Source organism: Cetorhinus maximus, chromosome 5 (genome assembly GCF_964194155.1).
Source record: "Cetorhinus maximus chromosome 5, sCetMax3.hap1.1, whole genome shotgun sequence".
Lineage (NCBI taxonomy): Eukaryota > Metazoa > Chordata > Chondrichthyes > Lamniformes > Cetorhinidae > Cetorhinus > Cetorhinus maximus.
Genome location: NC_135883.1, coordinates 142,840,746 through 142,861,835, shown reverse-complemented (window position 1 = coordinate 142,861,835; position 21,090 = coordinate 142,840,746). Strand labels below are relative to the sequence as shown.

Here is a 21,090-nt window from a genome sequence, read left to right as displayed (position 1 = left end):
GCGTGGGCATGGGGAGGTGCCATAGGTGGGGGTTGAGGAGTACGGGGTGATGGAGGAGTGGACCAGGATGTCCCGGAGGGAACGATCCCTACGGAATGCCGCCGGGGGGGTGAAGGGAAGATGTGTTTGGTGGTGGCATCATGCTGGAGTTGGTGGAAATGGCAGAGGATGATCCTTTGAATGCGGAAGCTGGTGGGGTGATAAGTGAGGACAAGGGGGACCCTATCATGTTTCTGGGAGGGAGGAGAAGGCGTGAGGGCGGTTGCGAAGTTAAGAAGACATGTTGAACTATTCCTACTGTGCATCATACTTTGTAGTGCAAAGACTGAAACCTGACTTTGCTGCATCTGCAAATATTTACATTATTCTGTATGCTGTCTTTCATGCTTATAAAATACTCTTTAAAATCCATCACTATTCTCAAAAGGGCTTGTGAATTAATAAACTCCAGTTGATAAATGCTGCAGTATGTTCTGATGAAGGGTCATCACCACCTCAAGCGTTAACTCTGTTTCTCTCCACAGATGCAGAGTATTTCAAGCATTTTCTCTTTTTATTTCAGATTTCCAGCATTTGCAGCAGTTTGCTTTTGTGTTGCTGCAGGATGCCTGTTCCTTGCTGCACTTTCAGTATTGACAGTATATTTAGATATATGTTCAAAAGAGTGAATTGAAGTAGAATTGTATGCCTATTATTTAATTCAAATTATCTCAATTTTAGCCAATAGTTTTCCACTTCACTGTGTTATTTACATTGCTTACTTCAAATTCATTTTTAGGGATGGTGGTGTAATGGTAATGTCACTAGAATGGTAATGCAGAGGCCCAGGCTAATGCTCTTAGGAAATGGGTTCAAATCCCACCATGGCAGTTGGTGGGATTTAAATTCAATTAATAGATCTGGAATATAAAGCTCATCTCAGTAATAGTCTCTGTGAAACTATCATCAGTTGTCATAAAGACCCAGCTAGTTAATGTCCTTTAGGGAAGGAAATCTGCCATCCACCACCCTTACCTGGTTTGGCCTGGCCTACATCTGACTCCAGACCCAGTAATGTGGTTGACTCTTAACCGTCCTCTGAAATGGCCCATCAAGCCACTCAGTTTCAAGGGCAACAAATGCTGTCCTTGCCAGTGACACCCACATCCAATGAATAAAGAAAAAATATTATTTGATAATTCAAACTTTATTAGCATAACAAATGACTGAACCATTAGGATTAGATTATACTTACAGTAATCTGTTTGTTGTTGTCTTTACTGATTTTACTGGTCTCTCTACTGATACTAAGCATCCTTCAATAATCAGCAATGTGAAGCCGTGATTTCGATCTTCTTCCTCCTTATAAGTTAGAAAATGAAAGAATAATGTAATGTAGACTGTACATTTAATCTGATTTCTCAACCCTTGGGTGCAATTTAATGCGCCCCCCCCCGCCCATTGGATGCAAATTCCAAGACGGGGGGTTTATTGTTGTTTGATCTGGCTTGATTAAGTCCAGGGTGCTAAGCCTGATGTTCAACCAGCGGTGATCGGGGTCTCACCAGGCAGGGAGACCAACAAGCAAACCCTGTCAGGGTTGCTTGCAGCCTAGTGGGGAGGGGTCCCTCATTCAAAGGCATTCCGCGCCTGATTGAGGGACCCAGCATTGGGAAGGGGGCTCACTGATAGCTATGCCCCTGCCCTTTCCTGAAACCCCCCCTTCTCAGCGACCCCCATCCCACTGTCACTTACCTTTCTCCAGGGATCCCATGATGAATGCTGATGAAGGTTGATGATGATCAAGTGAATTACCAACAGCAGCTACTGCACCAGTGAGGGAGGAGGTGGTGGGGTGGCGGGGCCGAGTTAGAAAGATTTTATGAGTCCCTCGCCTTCAAAGCCGCTGGCCAGAGGGCTGTTAAATTCGGCCGCATGATTGGTCCAGTATATTTTGTGCCATTGCAGCAACATTGATTAAAAAAAGCTGCATAAAGCTTTGTGTTGGCTATCCATTTTAATATCGGGTTATTTTTTTAAAAATCAATTTTTCTCAAGACTCATATGGTTCTTCAGGGACATGTGCAACCATGTGCATTAAATTTGTGCTGAAATAAGTTACTTGATGGTGCTTAAAGAGTTAACTGATTACAAACACAATCGTCCAGATACTTAGATTCTTGCACTAACAGTACTGACTTTTCAAGCTCGATTAATGGGGTGCTTTTGCAGGGTTGGAGGATTCGGTTACACTTATGCATGTGGTGTTTCATTAAGCATTTCTGCTGATAGTGTAAAACTAAATTACAGAGTAGCTTGAACATACAAGACATTTTATTTTTTGGTTTAATGCTACTGGGCATGTTAGAATTTAAACATAAACTACCCATTTCAGTGGATCACAAGAACTAGTGAAACTACGAGCAACTTGGACCTAAATTTTCACAAGTTTCTCATGCCATAACTTTGGCAAGAGATCAGCTGAACCACTTGAAAAGCAATGTAAACGGCCATTTGGATTATTTGTCCAGATGTTCTGGTAGTCTTCCACCAGAGAATCCCTGTGGAAATTTCAGGCTTCCTATCATTAAATGTCTTTGTCAAATAATTATGGTAACATTGTGTTATAAAATGTGTTTTTTTTTTAATATTGTCTCAAGCAGTGAAAAAAATGCTGTTCATTTTCCTCCCATGACTGAATATAAACTCCATATATGATTCCTTTATTCAATTCTTTCATTTTATGAGACCTTTTTACATTTTCGAAATTTAGTTTTAACATTTAAAAATGTAAAGTGTGAAAAGCGATATCTACAGTACACCATTTAAAAAATCAAACCATTGCAAAGAATTATGATTAGCCTCACCACTTCTTGTTTTCGTTGAGAGGAGGAAGGAACATATTTATAAGCACTTGAGATTGATCAGTAGTTGGCTTCACCCAATAGTGCAATAGTAGGAAACACACGACTATTTTCTTTCGACTGGATAGTTATTACAATGGGTTTGAATATATCTGGCTCTGACAGGTATGGAGATGCCCAGAATTTTAGAAAGAACTCCACAATTGAAACCAGCATTGAGGCTGGATAGGAGCAGGGATGGAGACTGTTACAATTAGAACAGGAGAGAGATTCTTTAGTGCTATGACAGTGAAAGCAATGTGGAACCCAGAAAGTAGATTTGTTCGAAGGCAGTCCTAGCACAATGTCCAAGAGGGAGTCCAGAGTACTGTAGTACCAAAGTAAAGCTAAAGAAGTTCCTTTTGAAAGGATTATAATAATTTTGGCTGTGCTACTGGGAAGGAAAGCCAGATATAACTTTGCCCCTGCTCTTAGGAGGGCTTGCAGTGACATGGACACTCTGGCCAAAGTCCTGACATTTTGCATTATGCAACAAAGATGAAGCCAGCAGATGTGACACCAGCAGTTCACATATCCCAGGTTAAAGAACAATATGACAGGTAAGATTGAATAGCTTAGAAACAGAGAAATTGTTTCCTCTTATGGAGAAATCACAAACGAGTAGAGATGAGCCTCATTATGCATGCTTAGCTGAGAGCCCAAATTTCCATAAAGACTTTATTGAAACAGGTGCACAGAAGAAGGGAATGCATTGCTTGATTAATTAATTTACAAGCCTTTTTTCTGTGACCTATTTAGTTTCTAGATCACTGTTTAGTTACACAAGATAAAGTGGTGTTGAGTGCTTATTGTTTCTGTTTTGATACTTTAAAGATCTGATTGATTGACATTTTTATAGGGTTATCGCAGCACCAGTTTTTTAAAAGCTTTTCCCAGGAGATGCATACCCCAACAATGGTGCCAGGAATGCAGGGTACAGGCTCACTGCCTGCACCCTTCTCCTGTGCCAGTGAAAATTGTGGGTGCCAGGAATGAGGGCGGGAATCCAAAAATCAAGTCCTATCCACCATTTCTCAAGGTCTGCGGAGCAACCACGACTCTGTAAAATTTTGTCCCCACGTAAGGAGTATTAGTCAAATGGTAGCAGATGAATCTTTAACCCGTTCCTTCAACTCAACATCAGATAACCTTTCATATCAAAGGACAGCTTATTTGAGCTTCTTTACAGTAACTAGTTCAAAAGTAAACTAGGCTAGACAAACACAGTCAATCCCAGCTGGAACACTACACCACTGAGTAAATTAGTTATCCTTTTCCCAGTGCCATCAAAAATTAGGGCAGACTCAGTATACCTGAGCTAATGTTACTTCATTAACAACACAATTATATCCATAAGATCATGAAGCAGCACATTGAGTATTATTAACTGGCAAAAGGTCAGAACTTACAAGCTCCAACATAAGGTGGAATCTTCCGTTGGTGGCAAGGGTCTTGTCTGCTGGAGAGCCGGCAAGAGACCCATGCTGGTCTGCTGGACCTTATGCCAATCAGGCAGATCCAGTTCACCAGCGGGCCTTCCTCCAGAATCCAGGCAGAAGTTCTCCTGGCCAAGAATTGCCAGCCAGTTCGAACAGCCCCACCTCCCCCCACATCCCAGGACCCAAGAGAAAAGTAATGTTTTTTTTTCGTGGGGTGGGGATCGCAGTGAGAGCAGGACAGGGGGTGGTTCTCAGTTGGTATCCCGTTGCTCATGCCCTCAATCAGGCACTGAGTGGCTTTGCTCAAGGGAACCCGTCCCCGGTGACAAGCGGCCCACACTCTGGAGCTGGGTTAATCCCAGCAGTGGCGGAAAGAGGCCCTTAATTGGCCACAAGGGTCTTAATTGGCAGCAGAGCAGGAAGGTCGACCATGGGCCTTCCCGCCCAGAACATAATCCTGATAGAGGCAGGAAGGCAACAGGGTTTAAATACACCACCACCCCATCTAATTAAGTGTTCTTCCTGCCCCCAAGCTCGCCACCTCCGGGAAGGTAGATTCTACCCGTTGTTTATTAATATGATGATGACAGCTGAGTGTTGGCTGGGCTCTATTTATTTGCTAATTGGAGCAAGCTGCTAATTGCAAGAATACTTGTTAGAATTAGGAAAGCTTACAGCACAAAAGGAGGCCTTCAGCCCATTGTGCTGTGATGAAGGAGCTTTCTAATTTAGTCTCACGCAATCCAGCATTTTCCCCATAACCCTGCAAATTAGTCCTCCTCAAGTACATTTGCAGTTGTCGTTTGAAAGTTCCTATAGAATCTGACTCTACCATCCTTTCACCTGGTGTATTCCAGATCTTAACAACCCTCTGTGTGAAAAGATTTCTCCTCATTTCCCTTCTAGTTCTTTTCCCAATTATTTTAAATCTATGCCCTCTGCTTACCAACCCATTTCCCAGTGGAAATGGTCCCTCTCTACATGCTCTATCAAAACTCCTCATAATCTTGAATATCTCAATTAGGCCTCCCCTTAACCTTCTCTACTCAGAGAATAATCACAGTTTCTCCAATCCCTCTATGTAACTGAAGTTCCCTTTACCGTGGTACCATCCTGGTCAACCCCCTCTCTCCCCTCTCCACATTCTTAACAACCTTCCTGAATTGTGGAGCCTAGAGTTGTTAGGTATTATGTAAACCTCCTAGTGTGCTTAACATAGTTCTTTGAGTCATCCTAGGGTACTGTATAATGTCATTTTTAAGGTCACTTTCCCAACAAAGTGCATGAGGCGTGTTTGAGGCCTCATCCATTGTAAATATCAAAGGTGTTGATGGGAGCTATAACTTGAACATGAGAAACCATTATGCACCACGATGCTCACTGGAGCTCCAGCGCCAATGGCGGCTATTATCACAATCGGAGAGGTGATTTGGCGACAATTGGAGAAATGAGGTTTAGCTGCAATTGCCTTGTATTCAACTCCCACAAAGAAAGCTACCATCAGACTTGATATGTTAAGTAATATTGCATAAATACCTGTGACCTCCCTTCCTCTCCCTCCCAACCTCTCTAAGGAGACAGCACACTCTTAAAAGTTACAAAAAGGTCCTTTTGGTAATAAAGTAAAACCCCTCAATGCCAGGACCTACATTGTCTCTAATTGAAATTTCTCATAGTTAATATGAAAACCAAGACTTTGAAAGATACATGGATTGCCTTGTTAACTCATTAAGCAGATCGATGGGAAGGCCAGACCCAAAGAGAATTTGGGAAACCTTCTAATATAGGAATCCTGCTCATTGGGTATGAAAGCAGACTATCCAGTCACCTTGGCAAAACTACACTCATCTCCAAAAGTCCAACCTTCTGAATTCCTTCGCTCAAACAGGATTTTTCCTTATTTTTTTGCTCCCAAGATGTGGGCAGTGCTGCCAAGCCCACATTTATTGCTTATACTTCTTTGTTTTAAGGTGATGGGGCCTTCTCCTTGAACCTTTATTGTCCTTGTGGGGATAGTGCTCCCACTACCAACCACAACAACTTGCATTTTTATAGCACCTGTAATATGGTAAAATGTCTGGAAGCACAGGAGCTTTGTCAAGCAAAATTTAACCACATAAGGAGATATTAAGGCACGTGATCAAAAGCTTAGTTAAAGAGGTAGGTTAAGGAGCACCTTAAAGGAGGAAATGGAGAAAAAAGAGTTGGAGGTTTAAGGAGGGAATTCCAGAGCTTAAGGCATAGCCACCATTGGTGGAGTGATTAAAATGGGGGTGCTCAAGAGACCTGAATTGGAGTAGGCAGATATCTTCAAGGGCTGTAGGGCTGGAGGAGGGTACAGAGATGGGGAAGGGTGATGCCTTGGGCAGATTAGAAAACAAGGATGAGAATTTTAAAATGGAGGTGTTGCTAGACCAGGATAGGTCAGCGAGCATGGCTGATGGCTGTGTTAGGTAGGGAATACTAGGTTATTGACTTAGTGTTATGATCCCAGCTGATGTTAATATTGGACAAGTCAGATCCCAGAGTGAAATCTGGTTTGGTAGATCCTAACTTTGTTTTTTTTTTAAACCGTGGAGGTCAGTTACTGAACGGATTCACAAGAGTCTGCCAGTATACTGTTAACACAAAGAATAAAACATTTATTAAACAAGAAAACATGAACTATATTGCACTAGACAAAAAGGTTGGAAAATGATTCAAACTCACACTATGCCTTTTATTCCAGCAACCCTTACAGACACAAAATCCCAGTGAAGATTTACCACTGTCTCAACACCAAGGTTTCTTGCTTGGGTTAGCCCAGTTTCAAACAGTTTACTTCCGGCGGACTGCTGTGCATTCACTAGATGCTTTTCCTCAGCTGGTATTTTTCCCTGAGACACCCAAAACCTGCAATCTAAACTCACTATTACTTCAACTTCAGAGCAAACACATGAGTTCCCTAAACTCGGTTCCCCAGCAGACTTGCAGGACTTATTATTAGAGAGATTAGACCTTCAGCCTGCACTCTCTAGTATTCACACACTAACTGACCGCCCTTCTGTGTTTCCCTGTCTCTCTGAGTGTCTCTGGATCCCTGTCACGAGGCAACAGCACAGGTTTTTCTACTTTTTTTTAACTTCACTAAACTACTAATGCCTTGATAACCCATCGCTTCACTTCAAGAGTTGTAAAACCTCATTAAAAATGCATGCATACAAACAGGTTCCCAGACTTTCCGGCACACAATTCACAAAAACCTTTTAATGAAACTAAAACCAGGTTTCACTTTACTTAACACCCAAATACAAAATATAAATTAAACTTAAAGCTATACATTGTTCCTAACACTTAGTGACAAGGAAAGAACAGCGATGTATGTTCAAGTAAAGAGGAAATGTGCCTTGGAGATAGATGATGGTGTTCCATGCATTGTCCTCCTTGATGCTGGAAATTGCAGAGAATGGAGGTGCTGTTGAAGTGACCACAGTGAGTTGCTTCAGTGCATCCTGTAGATGCTACAGTCACAATGCTTTGGTGATGCAGGAGTGGGTTATGGTTTATTACCCCAGTGACAGGGGTGTTAATACCCTTGGATGGTGTTGAGCTTCTTGTGTAGTGCTGCACTCACCAATCCAGGTGCCTGGTGAGTATTTCCACTGTCTAACTTAAACCTTGTAGATGGTGGAGAGACATGAAGGGTCAGGAGTATCCAGCCTGTGCCTTGCTCTTGTAGCCATGTTCATAGGTCTACGTAAGCTTCTTTTCAATGGTGATCTCCAAGATGTTGATCCTGGGGAATGTAGCAATGCTGATGGTACTGAAGACTGATTTCAGTTTGTTCAAGACGGTCATTACCCAGAAGGTGATGGGTGCCAATTGGCTGCCTTAGCTTGATCCTACTTCTTGTGAATAAGACATGCCTTTGAAATCTTCCACATTGTCAGTTAGGTGCAAGTGTCATAGCTGTTATGGAACAATTTTGTCAGAGGAACAGTTAACTCTGATGCCACATGTTTTCAGCACTACAGCCAGGATGTTGTTAGGGCTCAAAATCTTTACTGTGTCCAGTGAACTCAGCTACTTATTAATGTCATGTGGAATGAATCAAATTTGAAAAATGCTGGGCATCTTTAATGGGGAACTTGGGGCGGGGGGGAGGGGGCGGCCACATAAGATCATTCATTTCACAACTTATCTGAAGATACTTGTAAACACTTTAGATTTGTCTCTGCTACTCATGCTGGGCTCCACCAATGTTGAGAATGGGAATGCTCATGGAATTACTTCCTCTTGCGAGTTGTCTTGTCCATCACCATTCTCAACTGGATGTGGTAGGGGTCTACAGTACTCTGCTCTAACTCATTGGTTGTGGGACTATTTAGCTCTGTATATAGCCTGTTATCTTTGGTCTTTAATATGCAGGTTAACTCTGGTGTAATAGTTTCATTAGGTGGATACCTCATTAAGGATTGACAGGTTACATTACTGAGGTGATGAGCTCAATTTTACATCTTTATGAATGCGACATTGAGCATTTGATGAGAGATTCCATTAGGAGTCTGGTGGAGCAAACAACGAGTTACCTTATCAGCAACATTGTATTGTAATGCTGCAGTTATATTTACCTTACAGTGTGAGTCAGTGTGCCTTGGTCTAAATATTGTAATGCCAGCTGGGTTGTATTTGCTATTTACCTTCTCTGTATTGGAGAAACAGTCACACATGAGAAAGGGACATATGTAATGCATGTTGTCACATATTCTGTGTATGTTTGTCAAATCATGGTGGTGGGAATGTTTCATAATTCTGAGAACTCGCTGCCTGTGTCACCAGCCAACATAATTTGACCTTATCGACCAGTCCAACTACTGTCAGTCTGAGGAATCTCATTAATATCAATAAGTAAGTGTAATGGTAACACTAAAATGCACCATAATGTTGTGACATGCAGTCAGCTCTGGCATACCATGTTAGATTGGATTTGTGGATGCTGGGGGTCAGTGGAAACTTTCAAGACTGAGAGCCATAGATGTTTGCTGGGGCAGGGTATCAAAGGATATGGAGCAAAGGCAGGTAAATGGTGTTGAGGTACAGATGATGGAACAGGCTTGTATCAGGTCTTGTTCCTTTATTTATTCATTCATAGGATGTGGGCTTTGCTGGCTGGGCCAGCACTTTTGCCCATCTCTAGTTGCCCTGGAGAAGGTGGTGGTGAGCTGCCCTCTTGAACCACTACAGTTCATGTGGTGTAGATACACCCACAGTGCTATTAGGAAGGGAACTCCAGGATTTTGCCCCAGCGACAATGAAGGAACGGCGATATATTTCCAAATCAGGATAGTGAGTGACTTGGAGGGGAACTTCCAGGTTGTGGTGTTCCCATCTATCTGCTGCCCTTGTCCTTCTAGATGGTAGTGGTCGTGGGTTTGGAAGGAGCTGTCTCAGGAGCCTTGGTGAATTCCTGCAGTGCATCTTGTAGATGGTACACACTGCTGCTATTGTGCGTCAATGGTAGAGGGAATGAATGTTTGTGGATGTGCTGCCTATCAAGCGGGCTGCTTTGTCCTGGATAATGTCAAGCTTCTTGAGTGTTGTTGGAGCTGCACTCATCCAGGCAAGTGGGGAGTATTCCATCACACTCCTGACCTGTGCCTTGTAGATGGTGGACAGGCTTTGGGGAGAACAGCCCTGTCTGAACAGTTAAGAATGATACTGCCTGCAAGCCTTCAATCGTGTTGTATATACAAGCAGAGCACCATGGACACATTGATAAACACTCAGGCTAACAGAGGCACTCAAACTGTATGCTGGTCTCAAGTAGCTGGATTGATCCAGTACCTAAATTGTTCCTTTGAACACATACCACATAGAACATGTAATTTTTCTTTTCAATAAATCTATCAAGCTCCCCTTCCCCAGCCCTGTAGCCACAACTTTATTTTGTTTAATTTCATCATATGGAATCATATATAGAATCATAGAATGGTTACCACACAAAGGAGGCCATTCTGCCCCTGAAGCCTGTGCTGGTTCTCTGCAAGAGCAATTTAGCTAGTCCCACTCACTTCAAGCCTTTCAGACACCTCTGTGATTTTTTTTCACTTCAGGTGCTTATCCAATTCCATTTTGAAAGCCTCCACTTCTCTGCCAGGCATACTAGATTGTAACTACTCACTGTGGAAAAAAATGTTTTTTCCTCATGCCTGTGTCCTCTGGTTCTTGACACTTCTGTCAATGGGAACAGTTTCTCTCAATCTATTCTGTCTGGACCCCTCATGATTTTGAACACCTCTTTCAAACAGAAACATAGAAAGATTTATATCACAGCAGAAGGTTATTCAGCCCATGGTGCCTGTACCGGCAATCTCCTCTCAAACTTCTCTAAAGAGAACCTCCCCAGCTTCTCCATCTACCACACAATTGAACACCCTCATTCCTAGAACCATTCTTGTAAATCTTTTCTGCAGCCCCTCTAAACCTGTCACATGCTTCCTCAAGTGTGGTGCCAGAATTAGACACAATACTCCAGTTGAGACTGAGCCAGTGTTTTATAGGAGTTGGCCATAACCTCCGCTTTTGTACTCTACGCGTCTATTTAAAAAGCCCAGGATCCTGTATACCTTTCTTAACCACCTTCTCAACAATTTGTGCACGTATACCCTCAGGTCTCTGCTCCCGCACCCCCTTTAGCATTGTATCCTTTAGTTTATGTTGCCTCTCCTCTTTCTTCCTACCAAAATATATCACTTTGCACTTTTCTGCATTAAATTTCATCTCCCACTTGTCCTCCCATTCCACCAGCCTGCCTATTTCCTCTTGAAGACGATCACTATCCTCCTCACGGTTCACAATACTTCCAAGTTGCAAATTTTGAAATTGTGCTCCATGCACCTAAGTCTAAGTCATTAATATATATATCAAGAATATATGCAAACTCAAATAACTCAGTTTAACAACAAACCTTTGTGAAAAGTATAATTTTCTAAGAAAATTGTTGCTGTTTCCAGGTGATAGATTGTCTTTACTTTCAGCAAATGGCATAACAGAATAAAATATCTTCAAAGCGCTAGCACTTTGCTGTGTCCTAACTTTCAAAAAAAGAATATTTTATTACTTCCATACTATTTGCAGACAGAAAATGATATTCAGTGTGTTACTGACGCTAAGATCACACCACATGAAATTCTCAATTTCTTCTATGCACTAAGGAATTTATAGCACTACCCAATAAGACAGTTTTCCCACCTTGAATAGCGAATTTAAATTTGTTGAGACTATGCAGATGAGACTTTTTTTATGATAACAGTTTTCAAATCACTGGAGGAATAACCTTTTGCATGTGGCCATTTCTCCTGCCACATGATGTCCATACAGTAAATTCTGCTGGTGCTGAGCACAAGTAGGAAAGAAATGTGAGATTGCTCAGGGACTGCTTGTGCCCTGCAACAAATTCATGTTTGCACTTGTGCATTATAAAGTAGAAATATGTCCCATTGTATTCCTGCATTACATTAATACGCTGCTGCTATTGTTCATTGGGTAACAATCTGGTAGCAGGTACAGGGCACAGCTGTTCATTCACTCACAAAAAAAGGTTTCATAGCTCAGTGGTTCGGTTTTAAACCTGTCAAAGTACAATTATGGTACACAGTCTGTAATTTAATATCCTGTTCCCCTGATGTTTACACCCTGCATTTCTGAAAATGCACCACTGTGGCACACAATCAAAGTGTAATGGCTTAAAAAATGTAATCACAGCTCGAGACAATGCCTTCTGATTTCAGCTGTACAGAAATGTATTTCTTAGAAAAGCTACCCACTACATGGTTTGAAACTGCTCGGTAAGCATAACCATAGAGCAGATCGGGCAGCCTATAATGAACTCTACAACAATCTCTTAAAGATTCTAGCTGCACAAACAAATAGATTTCCACAAGTCTCCCTTTCATCTTTTACCTCAGCAGTAGCCTGCTTATACATAACTGGAGCAGCTAAGGCTTTCAGAAATAAAGCTGTGTTTGAATTTCAGGCATATTTGTAAAAAAAAAACAAAAGTTTAAAAACAAAATCAATTTAATTGCAATCATTTTTTAAAAATTAGTATTCTACTTATTGAGATTGACAGTAGAAATATTATTTTAGAAAGCTTTTCTCGTATATTTTATAGATCAGACAAGCACTACTTACAAAGGCAAAAAAAATTTGGAAGGTATTGCCCTGAGACAATTTTTTTTAAAAAAAAGTTAATTTGTTTATAGATTAATAAAATATGCTGTGTATATGCTACGATATTAGTACTAACCTACAGAATAAAGGACTTCTCTGCTTTGGCTTAGTTTTTCCTTAAAGCACTGTTATCTCTATAATCCTCCAGATAAATTATTCCAGTATATTTAATTTTTTTATTAAAGTAATTGTCGTATCGGACACTAAAAACAAAAAGAGTGTTTGTAGTGGAAATAAGGGCATGATGAACTTCATCACCATCAAAAATTACATTTTGAATCACAAATTACTGAGCATTTGGAAATGACATTTGTTTCTTTTCCCAGCTTTCCCTTGTAAAGGTTATGTGCGTATCATATTTCCCCTTTTTATGTATTAGCAAATGAATATGAACATTCACCTTAGTTTAACTACTGTGTAATGTATCAGACGTGTGAATTTCTGAAGCTTTGTTACTGTGATTTCATAGCTTTCAACAATGGCAATACAAAGATATCATCGTGAGAATAGAAAAACTTCACTGGAATTATAAAGCATATTATTAATTGCTTTTGGCATTAAAATGTAAAAACAACTTTGCTGATTTAAAAAAAAATGACTGTTATAACTAACTTGGAAACAAGCTCTGTGAATTTATTTTATATCCTCTGTTGTAATAAAATGCTTGCTTGCTACTGTTTCTGAGTCTGAAAGTTATTGGAAGTTGGGCTATCAAGCTCAGGTAAAGGACCCTGCATGTCTTTATACCTTGGTGCTCCTGCTTTGTGTCTCATTAAATCGTCATATCGCACGTGGTAACTTTCTGATTTCAATCAGTGGAAGAACCATGGAGAATGAAGGTAAGTCTCCACAGAAAGGAAATTAAAATGAGAGGGAGAGCTGCTTCTTTGCTGCTTTTGGCAAAGATTTGTTATCCAGTTGTTTGTAGCCTCTCAGCCAGGGAAAGACTGAATAGGCTGAAATTGTTTCCTCTAGAAAAGAGGGGTGACCTAATGTAGATAAGATCTTTCCTATTGTGAGGGGCTCCCAAAACTAGGTATTGTAGGTATAAGATGGTCACAATAAAGACTGTAACGTAGGAGAAACTTCCTTAGCCAGATAGTGGTTAGAATGTGGAACTTGGTACCACATGTAGCAGTCGAGGTAAAGGCATTGATTCCTTTACGGGGAAGCTAGATAAGTACACAAGCAAGAAAGGAATAGAATGAGATGAAGTAGGTTGGGTAGAGCATTAAGCACTAGCACTGACTATTTGGACCAAATGGCCTGTTTCTGTAAGTTCAACGTAATGGAGAGACCAAGGATAAACCAGTACACAGAGGGGAAAATAGTATTTTAATTTTCTTTAGAAAAGTAATTATAGCATAATAAATTGATAATGTTTTGAAATTTTTTAGTTAACAATCTATCAGCATTGTATATATTGAACCAGCTTTGTTTTGCTTATTGCAGAATGGCAAGGGCCAGCAACATTTAGTTGCAGCAAAATATGAATGATTTGCAAGAGGGAGTTGAAATATTTCCCTACTTTACAACAGTGACTAACGACAGTGGAGGATTACACCTTTTAAGGGAAAATGGGTAAAACTATTGGATTGTGTTTTTTTCAACAGGTGCTGCTTGGTAGTGGAGGAGTCAGTGGCCCAGCTTGTATGGAACTCCTGCTGGAGGAGGAAATGTGGTGGTAAGACAGGAAGCAATGATCGACAACCAAAGCATGAGAGCATTGATTTTTTTTAAATGACTTCGCTTTTTAAACAAAAGTTAGTGTTTGTTTTTTGTTGAAGTTCCTGACCAAAGTTGGAAACTTCCTACTTTAGACGAGTGGAAATGGTGATTTTGGCCAGAGGACTTTTCCAAGGTAGGAAACTAACAGCACTTTTTCCCCCTTTTTTGGCATTTAACTAAGTTGCTCCTCACATGGAAGCTGTTGGTCTGATCATGTTTTGTGTTAGGATTCATTTGTCACCGATCCCAGCTTTTAAACATTGAGATGTTTCCTGTAGCAACATCGAATCTTCACACACAGCAAAGGCACAAAGACCTCAGGGACAACAACATTCTGCTTTACGCAGAAGTGAAATTCTGCAGATTCGCTGGAAATTCCTCAAAAATTTGTTGTCCAAGAAATAGAACTAAAAATACTTCAATAAAACCTGCTAAATTAATTCACTCACAGCTAAATAAAGGAGCCACAAGAAAGAACTGTCCATTATTAGGTCATCAGCAGCTGAGAGAAAAACAGTTTTCCACTTTTCTTACCCAGCTTCAGCATTGAGATATTCAGTAACGCCCAGCAGGAACAGCACCAACCAGCTGTTTCGTACAATTGCTGATTCGTACCCAGCCATGTCCCAGAAATGGAAATGAGATGATGAACCAGTTTTAGTGATGTTGGTTGAGAGATGAATGTTGGAGAGAGAACTCCCTGTTCATTTACTACTTCCTGCTGAGTGAAACACGAGCAGGTGTTTAATGACCGTTGGTTCTTCAGATTGCCAGGAGGGGTGAGGCCTCATATCTTTTCATACCACACCTTGTACAGAGCATAGATATAGGAATGGACTGTTGGGGTGATGGTCTGTTTCTGTACCGTATACTCTATGTTGCACCCTATCACTGCTTTTCCTGAGTTGTGGCTATGTTGCACAGGCCTTTGATGTATGCTCAATAGCAACAGGGTCTTTTTCGATTGCAACAATCTCCTTTCGTAAACTCCGCACTGCCGTGGTGAAAAGCCTGTGTTTTAAAAACCCATAGATTGGAAATTTGTTGGTGTAGTCCTGGCTTACTGTTGCTTCTCAAGCTGCAATATGCTGTCAGCGCTCTGCTTTATTAGAATGGCATGAGGAAGTGCATCTCCCACATGTGCTGAAAGATCCTGAATTTAGCTATCCCAGTGTCGCCCAGCCTGCAGCACCAGAATTGGAAACTTGAATCTTGCAGGTCCAGCCCAGGGATTCGAGCATCACTGAACATGCATCATACATAAAGCTGCAAGGCAAGACCTGAACCTATGCTAATTAAAGGGTCACATGTTGCTGCCGATGGGCTATCACAGAATCACACAGTGCAGAAGAAGCCCTTCGGCCCATCGAGTCTGCACCAACAGGTGAGAAACACCTGACCTACCTACCTAATCCCATTTACCAGCAGTTGGCCCATAGCCTTGAATGTTTTCAGTTAGTTTTGCTTAGGCAGCATGAGTGGAAACACTGTGCTGGGTCCTTGGTGGGAACACAGCTGAGGAGGGGCGAGGACTACCTCACCCAGGCATGGGAGCAGTAATTGCAGAGCCTGCTGGTCTGTAACATGACCAGGAAATGGAAGGGAGGAGACAGAGAGGGGAAGCTCTGTGAGGAGAGAGGCGGGAGGTAAACCACAGACTTTAATCTCCAACCTGAATGTTTAACCTATTCATAACATCTTATATTACCGATAAACATCGGATGGTTTAGATTACAGTAATCATCACTGCAACTTTTTTCGATCCGAGAAATTGGCAGCAAATTGAACAACATGAAATGAGCTAAAGAGTCAATACTGAGATGAAACACACAGCGCAGGATCGGCAATATCAGAAGGATCATCACCATCGTTTCTCTCTCCACAGAAACTGCTTCATCTGCTGAGTATTTGCAACATTTACGTTGATATTTGAGACATTTAACCTGGACAGATCTGTTCTCGATCTACAGAAATTGGTTCCTTCCAATGAAATTAATTCATTGCTTGAGATTGCACCGTGTCCCGTTCCACAGCCAGTCGAAAGCTGCTCAACAGAAGTTCCTGTAGGTTTGGCGTGAACTCACAACCTCGGCATTACACATGCCTCAATCCTGCCATTAGTGTAGCATGTGCTAACTGATTGTGCCATGAGAGCAAAGCAGCGCTCAGTTGCACACACGTTTTAAGTTGTATCATTTTGTTAGAGGCACTAAGTTTTTTTGATTGAATGGCAAGAGACAAGGTTATATGATCGTGTGCAGAAGTAGTCACGTGACTGAAAAAACTGATGAAATAACCAATGGGCTTTGGGTTGTGTCTGGGGATGGGGGGGCCGTTGGGGGGGGGGGCACCAAAAATGAAGCTGAGCACAGGGCCCCACTAACTAAATCTGCCACTATGCTGCACCACCTGGTCTTCTTGTCAACACTGCTGGGTCCTCCTGCTGCCAGCAGCATGGAGAAAGGGAAGCAGCACGGGACCACCTGGCCCAATGCTCCAATCATTCAGATGAGGTGGCTCCAGCAAATTCGCATGTTGCCCACCTTGATCTGAATGGGCTCAGGCAGGTCGCGAATCGCAAAATCCCGTGTCCAAAGATCAAGGCTGTCCAATTTCTAGCTCAGTGTGTTCTAAACTTGTCAACTCTCCACATTATCCAACTGACTTATTTATTTAATAATCCATACGTTTCTATCCTTACAGTACAAAATGTCTTTGGTCCTTCCTGAAGTTTATCCTCCAAGGTATCCACCTTGTAGGTGAACACATGCAGAAGCTATCAGCTACTCCAAGGGCAGGATTTTCTGGTTAAAAACAAAAAGCTAAAAGCTACTGCGGATGCTGGAAATCCAACACAAAAACAGAATTACCTGGAAAAACTCAGCAGGCCTGGCAGCATCGGTGGAGAAGAAAACAGTTGACGTTTCGAGTCCTCATGACCCTTCGGCAGAACTGAAGTATAGTTAGGAGAGAGGCGAAATATAAGCTGGTCTAAGGTGGGGGGCGGGGGGAGAGAGAAGTTGAGGGTGGGGTGGTTGTAGGGATAAGCAAGCAGTGATAGGAGCAGATAATCAAAAGATGTCACAGACAAAAGGATCAAAGAGGTGTTGAAGGTGGTGATATTATCTAAGAAAAGTGCTAATTAAGAATGGATGGCAGGATACTCAAGGTACAGCTCTAGTGGGGGTGGGGTGTAAAGCCGGAAGGCTGTAAAGTGCCTAGTCGGAAGATGAGGTGCTGCATTCGTTGCTCCCAATGCGGTCTCCTCTACATTGGAGAGACCAAACGCAAACTGGGCGACCGCTTTGCGGAACACCTGCGGTCTGTCCGCAAGAAAGACCCAAACCTCCCTGTCGCTTGCCATTTTAACACTCCACCCTGTTCTCTTGCCCACATGTCTGTCCTTGGCTTGCTGCATTGTTCCAGTGAAGCCCAACGCAAACGGGAGGAACAGCACCTCATCTTCCGACTAGGCACTTTACAGCCTTCCGGGCTGAATATTGAATTCAACAACTTTAGATCTTAAACTCCCCCTCCCCACTTCCCCATCCCGTTTCTTCCCCCTCCTTTTTTTTCAATAATTTATATAGATTCTTCTTTTCCCACCTATTTCCATTATTTTTAAATCTACAACTAATACTTTGTTAGTCTTTCCACCCCACCCCCACTAGAGCTGTACCTTGAGTATCCTGCCATCCATTCTTAATTAGCACTTTTCTTAGATAATATCACCACCTTCAACACCTCTTTGATCCTTTTGTCTGTGACATCTTTTGATTATCTGCTCCTATCACTGCTTGCTTATCCCTACAACCACCCCACCCTCAACTTCTCTCTCCCCCCGCCCCCCACCTTAGACCAGCTTATATTTCGCCTCTCTCCTAACTATACTTCAGTTCTGCCGAAGGGTCATGAGGACTCGAAACGTCAACTGTTTTCTTCTCCACCGATGCTGCCAGACCTGCTGAGTTTTTCCAGGTAATTCTGTTTTTGTTTAGGATTTTCTGGTTGTTGGGTGGGTGTGGTGGACGGGCCCTGGAGCAGCCAGGAATCGGTGCGCTGCCCACGATCGGCCCCTGACCACAATTTCACTGGTAGTGGCCAATTAACGGCCAGTCAGTGTGAAAGACGCTATGAGAAGCTCAGCGCCTCCGGGGTGAGGGCAGGAGGGCGAGCGCAAAATTCTGCGCATTTTTAAAAACACATTCACGGGATGTGGGCTTCGCTGGCTGGGCCAGCATTTATTGCTCATCCCTAGTTGCCCTTGAGAAGGTGGTGGTGAGCTGCCTTCTTCAACTGCTGCAGTCCATGGGGTGTAGGTACAGACACCGTGCTGTTAGGAAGGGAGTTCCTGGATTTTGACCCAGTGACAGTGAAGGAATGGTGATATATTTCCAAGTCAGGATGGTGAGTGACTTGGAGAGAAACTTCCAGGTGGTGGTGTTCCCCTCTATCTGCTGCCCTTGTCCTTCTAGGTGGTGGTGGTCCTGGGTTTGGAAGGTGCTGTGCAAGGAGCCTTGGTGAATTCCTGCAGTGCATCTTATGGATGGTACATACTACTGCTACTGTGTGTCGGTGGTGGAGGGAATGAATGCCAATCAAGCAGGCTGCTTTGTCCTGGACGGTATCAAGCTTCTGAGTGTTGTGGGAGCTGCACTCATCCAGGCAAGTGGAGAGTATTCCATTACACTCCTGACTTGTACCTTGTAGATGGTGGACAGGCTTTGGGGAGTCAGGAGCTGAGTTACTCATCGCATGATTTCTAGCCTCTGCCCTGCTCTTTTGGCCATAGTATTTATATGGCTAGTCCAGTTCAGGTTCAGGTCAATGGTAACCCCCAGGATGTTGATAGTGAGGGATTCAGTGATGGCAATGCCATTGAACGTCATGAGGCGATGGCTGAATTCTCTCTTGTTGGAGATGGTCATTGCCTGACACTCGTGTGGTGCGAATGTTACTTGCCACTTGTCAGCCCAAGCCTGGATGTTGTCCAGGCCTTGCTGCATTTGGACATGGACTGCTTCAGTATCTGAGGAGTCACAAATGGTGCTGAACATTGTGCAATCATCAGCGACCACCCCCACTTCTGACCTTATGATGGAAGGAAGGGCATTGATGAAGCAGCTGAAGATGGTTGGGCTGAGGACACCACCCTGAGGAATTCCTGCAGTGATGTCCTGGAGCTGAGATGACTGACCTCCAACAACCGCAACCATTTTCCTTTATGCTAGGTATGACTCCGACCAGCAGAGAATTTTCCCCCTAATTCCCATTGACTCCAGTTTTGCTAGGGCTCCTTGATGTCACACTTGGAGAAATGCTGCCATGATGTCAAGGACAGTCACTCTCACCTCACCTTAAGAGTTCAGCTCTTTTGTCCATGTATGAACCAAGGCTGTAATGATGTCAGGAGTTCAATGGCCTTGGCAGAACCCAAACTGGGCATCAGTGAGCAAGTTATTGCTAAGCAAGTGCCGCTTGATAGCACTGTTGATGACCCCTTCCATTACTTTACTGATGATCAAGAGTAGACTGATGGGGCGGTAATTAGCCGGGTTGGATTTCTCCTTTTTATGTACAGGGCAATTTTCCACATAGTCGGTAGATACTGGAACAGTTTGGCTAGGGGGTGGCAAGCTCTGGAGCACAGGTCTTCAGTACTATTGCCGGAATATTTTCAGGCCCTATAGTCTTTGCAGTATCCAGTGCCTTCAGCCGTTTCTTGATATCACGTGGAGTGAATCGAATTGGCTGAAGACTGGCATCTGTGATGCTGGGGACCTCCGGAGGAGGCTGAGATGGATCATCCACCCGGCACTTCTGGTTGAAGATTGTTGTGAATGCTTCAGCCTTATCTTTTGCACTGATGTGCTGAGCTCCTCCAACTTTGAGGATGGGGATATTTGTGGAGCCTCCTCCTCCAGTGAGCTGTTTAATTGTCCACCACCATTCCTGGCTGGATGTGACAGGACTGCAGAGCTTAGATCTGATCCGCTGGTCGTGGGATTGCTTAGCTCTGTCTATCACTTGCTTCTTATGCTATTTGGCATGCAAGTAGTCCTGTGTTATAGCTTCACCAGGTTGATGCCTCATTTTTAGGTATGCCTGGTGCTGCTCCTGGCATGCCCTCCTGCACTCTTTATTGAACCAGGGTTGATCCCCTGGCTTGATGGTAATGCTAGGGTGGGGGATATGCCGGACCATGAAGTTACGGATTGTGTTCGAATACAATTCCTACCGATACTGTCATGGACAGATGCATCTACGGCAGGCAGGTTGGTAAGGGTGAGGTCAAGTACGTTTTTCCCTCTTGTTGGTTCCCTCACCACCTGCCGCAGACCCAGTCTAGCAACTATGTCATTTAGGACTCGGCCAGTTCGGTCAGTAGTGGTGCAACCGAGCCACTCTTGGTGTTGGATATTGAAGTCCCCCACCCAGAGTACATTCTGCGCCCTTGCCACCTCAGTGCTTTTTAAAGTGATGTTCAACATGGATGAGCACTGATTCATCAGCTGAGGGAGGGCGGTACGTGGTAATCAGCAGGAGGTTTCCTTGCCCATGTTTGACCTGATGCCATGAGACTTCATGGGGTCTGGAGTCGATGTTGAGGACTCCCAGGGCAACTCCCTCCCGACTGTATACCACTGTGCCGCCACCTCTGCTGGGCCTTTCCTGCCGGTGGGACAGGACATACCCAGGGATGGTGATGGTGGTGTCTGGGACATTAACTTTAAGCATTATTCCGTGAGGATGACTATGTCAGGCTGTTGCTTGACTAGTTTGTGAGACAGCTCTCCAAATTTTGGCACTAGCCCCAGATGTTAGTAAGG

At 43.1% G+C, this 21,090-nt stretch overlaps 1 protein-coding gene and 1 long non-coding RNA gene across 3 annotated transcripts in view; one reads left to right on the top strand and one right to left on the bottom strand.

The window, feature by feature from the left end:
- cdk19 (cyclin dependent kinase 19) overlaps positions 1-13,209 on the top strand; it is a 282,538-nt gene extending 269,329 nt beyond the window's left edge. For both annotated transcript variants that reach the window (XM_078542611.1, XM_078542610.1), the window contains one exon: positions 563-13,209. In XM_078542611.1, the coding sequence (XP_078398737.1) occupies positions 563-668 (106 nt within the window). In that variant the 3' untranslated portion in view covers positions 669-13,209. The remainder of the gene's footprint in view (positions 1-562) is intronic.
- The window catches only part of LOC144680986 (uncharacterized), a 59,661-nt gene extending 44,655 nt beyond the window's left edge, over positions 1-15,006 (bottom strand). The window contains exon 1 of the long non-coding RNA XR_013576657.1: positions 14,795-15,006. This is a non-coding gene — a long non-coding RNA (uncharacterized LOC144680986). The remainder of the gene's footprint in view (positions 1-14,794) is intronic.
- Positions 15,007-21,090: the final 6,084 nt, after the last annotated feature.